Source organism: Chelon labrosus (genome assembly GCF_963514085.1).
Source record: "Chelon labrosus genome assembly, chromosome: 13".
NCBI classification, from domain to species: domain Eukaryota; kingdom Metazoa; phylum Chordata; class Actinopteri; order Mugiliformes; family Mugilidae; genus Chelon; species Chelon labrosus.
Genome location: NC_140346.1, coordinates 25,950,444 through 25,955,131, shown reverse-complemented (window position 1 = coordinate 25,955,131; position 4,688 = coordinate 25,950,444). Strand labels below are relative to the sequence as shown.

The following is a 4,688-nucleotide window of genomic DNA, read 5'->3' as shown; positions in this document are numbered from 1 at the left end:
CGGCTCAGCGGCTGACGCACGAATAATGTCAGCGCGTGGGAGTACGTGCGGTCTCAGAAGTGGATGTAGGAGATCTGCACGTCGCCTTCTATGTCCAGCATGTCAATCTCGTTGAAGGACTGCATGCGATGGAAGAAGTCGAACAGGTGCTGCCCATTCACAAACACCTTAAACCTCTGGTTCCCGCAACGAATCGACATCTGAGAGACACACACACGGAAAAAAGCTCAAGACACTTCTGATCATAGTCAATGAAAATGATACGTCTCCGGTGACTTACATCAAAGTACTGTCCCTCCATGAAGGGGTTTAAGCTGAGCTCTCTTTCCTCCTTGCCCCAGCTTCCTCCAATCCTGCTGTTCCTCACCAACAATCTCTCCTTCACTCTGGGGTTCATGTGGAAGGCAATGTCCTGGGATCTGCTCACCACGAAGTTAATGCTCAATCTGCGACACACACACACGCAAAGAGGACAATATTTGTCTTTAGCACTTGGATTTGTACACAACGGTAATTCCAGACTGATAAACACACACCTGTCTCCTCCATAGGGCACCATGCCTCTGATGATGATGGTCCTCTTGGGGTACATCCCTCCTGGGATCATGTTGGAGTAGGGCACAGGCTGAAAACACAGAAAATACAAGATAATATCATAATAATACAAAAATATCAACACAATCCTCTGCACAGTTACCGCAGTGAACACACACAATTAGAAATACACAAAATTCCAGTTAACACGCTAACATTTCTCAGTAGAGGTTCGAAAGCACCGTGGGGACAATCTATCACTGCCTGCAGCGCGTATGACTGTGAAATAAATATTACTTACAGGGTTGTAGACTGGCTGCCCGCCCATTCCCTACAACAAGTTAATAGATTCAAGATGTCAGTTTGTTGTTTACCAGGAGTCACAAATATCACGTGTGCACGGAACATGCCAACTTTATTGTGCTGCGTTCTCACCGGCAGATTGGATCCCGGGAATCCTCCCTGTTTGGAAAAAATAAATCGGATTACACGCAGAGTTTGGTTTTATATACTTACAAAAGGCAGATTGGTTTACACGGAAAATATAAGCTGTTACTGCAATATTGTCTCATACCCCCATTCCACCTCCCATGCCTCCCGGATATCCACCCTGCAAGGAAGGTTTCAGACGGCCTTGTTACACGTCATACATTAAAAGAATATGAATTTGATGATGAATATTATAAACAGAAAGTTTTATTCACCCCATTGTCACCTCCTGGATATCCTCCCTGTTTTAAAAGTGGGGAACATGTTAGAAATATTATAATAATGGATTTATTTGGGGAAAAACTACTAGTGCACTGTCATGAATACTGACCCCCATCCCTCCTCCCATGCCACCTGGGTATCCTCCCTGGATATTAAGAAGAAGAAGAAGCAGAGGTCAATGGAAATATGTTTGTATCTGTATCTCACGAAACCTTCAGCAACATTTAAGGGAAACTGCATGCAAAGATACTTTAACCAAACAGAAATAGCATACCCCCATGCCGCTCCCTGGATATCCTCCCTGCTGAAAAGACAAATTGAATGATTAACTGTGCTGAATTTAATCATAAAGTTAAAGTATTTGTGGTTATGTATAAGTCAGGTGTACTTACTCCCATTCCTCCTCCCATTCCTCCTCCCATTCCTCCTCCCATTCCTCCTCCCATGCCTCCTCCCATTCCTCCTCCCATACCTCCTCCCATTCCGCCCTAATAACAAAACAACAAAATAAAAACTGTTTAACGTGACATGTTTTTATGCGAAATTAGATTTAAATTTTAACTAAAGCTTCAAGTAATAAACATGAAAACATATTTAAACCTTGCAAAGAGAAAGACACAAGCATCCCCTAAATATAACATTTGCCGTTCAGTTTACCCCATTCATCCAGCCTGCCTATCTATGCCAACCAATGCACTGTAACACAACAGTAAAAAGCTGTTTTTTTTATTTATACTTCTTGCATAAGTTCTGCTTTAATACATATTTCATGCAAATACCTTGTGCATTATGTGCAAGCTTCCCAGACTTGTGAACTCACCCCTATGACATTAATTGTCTGGATGGAGACATCTCCTGCAATCTGCATCCCACGGACTCGCTCCACAGGAAGGCGGTGGCAGAACGTATGGAAATCATTCCCATTGACTTTGATCTAAAACAGAATGATGTCAAAGGTTAAAAAGGAGGAGTCATTACACCTACTGTCAATGAGTGAGGCCTGGTAATGAGGAGTAGATCTGTTTAAGATGTATTCATTGTTGGTTAATTGCAATTAAAACGTTTATTGAATCTTTAAATTGAACTTGAAAATGCAACGGGGGATTAGGTCATAAGAAGTAGTTTACTGTGTGTGTGCGTCTTGTTATTCTGACCTTGTAGCCCTCTGAAGTGACCATGATGACCATTTCAAAGGCCTCACCCTTGGAGAAAGGCATGCTACGGATCTTATCTTCTGACTCCCAGGATCCGTTCTGACAGGAGTTAAAGACCACCTTGTCCCAGCCGTCGAATCGAGGGTTGAAGTGCATGGCGATGTCGCTGGACTCAGACTCTCCGCAGAGCAGGTTAATATAGAACCTGCCAAAAACAAGGACTAGTGAACCGGAAACATTGTGTCTCTCTGAGTCTTGGAGTAATTCATTTGTTAGTTTGGGATTATAGAGAAGAAACGCAAACAGATCAAGTGGGGGTAAAGGTATGTGCTTTATTTACTTTGTCGTTGGCCTCTAAAAGCACACTGGGATCAAATACTTTGAAAAGGGGAGGGACGAATGATAAAAGTGGAGCTGTGTGTTACGAGTTTGCTTTGGTGTCCAACAAAGCAAAGAAACCTGCCTCACCCATGAGTGAGATTACACAAGGTGTAGCCTCTGTGTTCAGATGGTGTAGGAAGGTTTTCATTGCAGATAAAATATGCCCCAGTGAATTTAACTGATAACACGCTTTCCTTCTCAGAAACATGAAGACATTTAACGGTTATCAACCAGTACATCTGCTGCTTTCACGATCAAGAGTGAACTGCATGAGAAGCAAGTGACAGACGTATGGTTTCTACACACCTGGTGATGTCTTCAGGAATGGCTCCTTGGAGGTAGATGGACGTCCCATCTCTCAGGCCTCCATAAATGGGCCCCAGATAGGGAATTCTCTGCGGCGTGCACAAACATAATCAACCACAATGTACAATGCATGCAAATATGCAAGGCAGACAGGCAAATTTCAGCTGCATTACACATTAGAGAATCACAAATTATGGCTCAGGATTTGAGTCTCTGTGCAGCAACAGTTTGATGCCACAGATTTCGAGAAGTATAACAATGCACATAAGTAGCACAGCCAGACTAATCCTAATCCCTTTCACATTTTTGCTACATACCAGCATATATCAGCTGCAGTTTGTGCCTATACTTACCGGGCTGTAGACTGGCTGATAGCCAGGAGGAGCGACAAACGACATGGCAGCAGTGAGTAAGATGGACAAGCAGACTGAAAGAGGAGGCTGAGAGGTCGGAGGCTGATCTCTGTCGGATGGCTCCTTTTATGCAAGTGGTGAGGGAGGGGCAGAGCAGGGTACCGAACCCATTTCAGTATCACCTTGTTTACTTAGGAGGCACAAAATGCAAATTCAACTTTGCCCCAGCTGAGGAGTGGCACCGAGGAGTGGTGTATGTGAAGCCTGTGGTAGTACAACCCAACATGAAGGGTATCTATTCTACACGATAACGAAGCAAGCATCATATACTCAATAAAACATGAGAATGAACTTGAATACTTAATAACAACACATACTTTATAAGTGACGAAACTGGTATCTAAAACTAGACAAACATGTGGAGCGGATTACGGGAGAATATTGGTTGAGAAGAACCATGAAGACCTCATAAAAATACCTCATAATCTTTTACATTTCTGCAACACAACCTGCAACTATAAAAACATTTCTTGTTCTTTTAATCTTTTAGTTTTCCAAGGTGACTATCTACATAGCAGATATAATCTCTGACCAGCACCGTAACCTCATAGTATAATTTTCTTCCTCCCCTATCATTAAAAGAATTATAGGAGTGTATAAGTATGATTCATAAAATATTCAGACAAGCATGTCTACCAGCAGCAAACAGAAAGTTAAGTAATCCTTATCAGTCACTCAGATAACCATGTATAACTTCCTATATGAATACTCTGTGTATGTACTTGGCTATTCCGCAGACTGCTGTGTAAAGTAAACATGGGAAGTGGTTACATAGCCATGCATACATACAAAGAGACATGGAAAATCCCTCAGAGAACAAAAGCTGCCACGGCGATACATGGGTGTTCCCTGAGAAGTCTACGGCACAAAGTGCTTTTCATATTTGGCCAAGATAAAGTTCTGCCAAAGCCACCATGAAATCCCAGCAGAGATGACTGAATGTAGAAACAATTAAATGTAATAATACGTAAACTTTAATCATGGACGTCTGGATGGGGTCAGGATGAGAGCACATGTTGAAACGGGCTCAGTTATTTTCCAAGCAAATTACAACTAAAACCATTCTTCTTCTTCTGTAACCGCTTGTCCTGTGAAGGGTCTTGGGGGGCCTGGAGCCTATCCAAGTTGTCATGGGGCGAGAGGCGGGGTACACCCTGGACAGGTCTCTAGTCTATCACAGGGCTAACAC

At 42.7% G+C, this 4,688-nt stretch overlaps 1 protein-coding gene across 1 annotated transcript; it reads right to left on the bottom strand.

Annotated features, from left to right (window-relative positions):
- Window positions 1-4: 4 nt before the first annotated feature.
- Window positions 5-3,484, bottom strand: LOC311498374 (galectin-4-like; the record flags this gene model as incomplete). Its single annotated transcript, XM_084558922.1, has 12 exons — window positions 5-200; window positions 281-446; window positions 537-625; window positions 836-865; window positions 970-996; window positions 1,355-1,390; window positions 1,520-1,549; window positions 1,638-1,721; window positions 2,066-2,179; window positions 2,400-2,604; window positions 3,087-3,175; window positions 3,440-3,484. The coding sequence occupies 12 exons, from the start codon at window positions 3,482-3,484 to the stop codon at window positions 54-56; spliced, it is 1,062 nt and encodes a 353-aa protein (XP_084415048.1). The 3' UTR covers window positions 5-53.
- Between the last annotated feature and the right edge of the window lie 1,204 nt (window positions 3,485-4,688).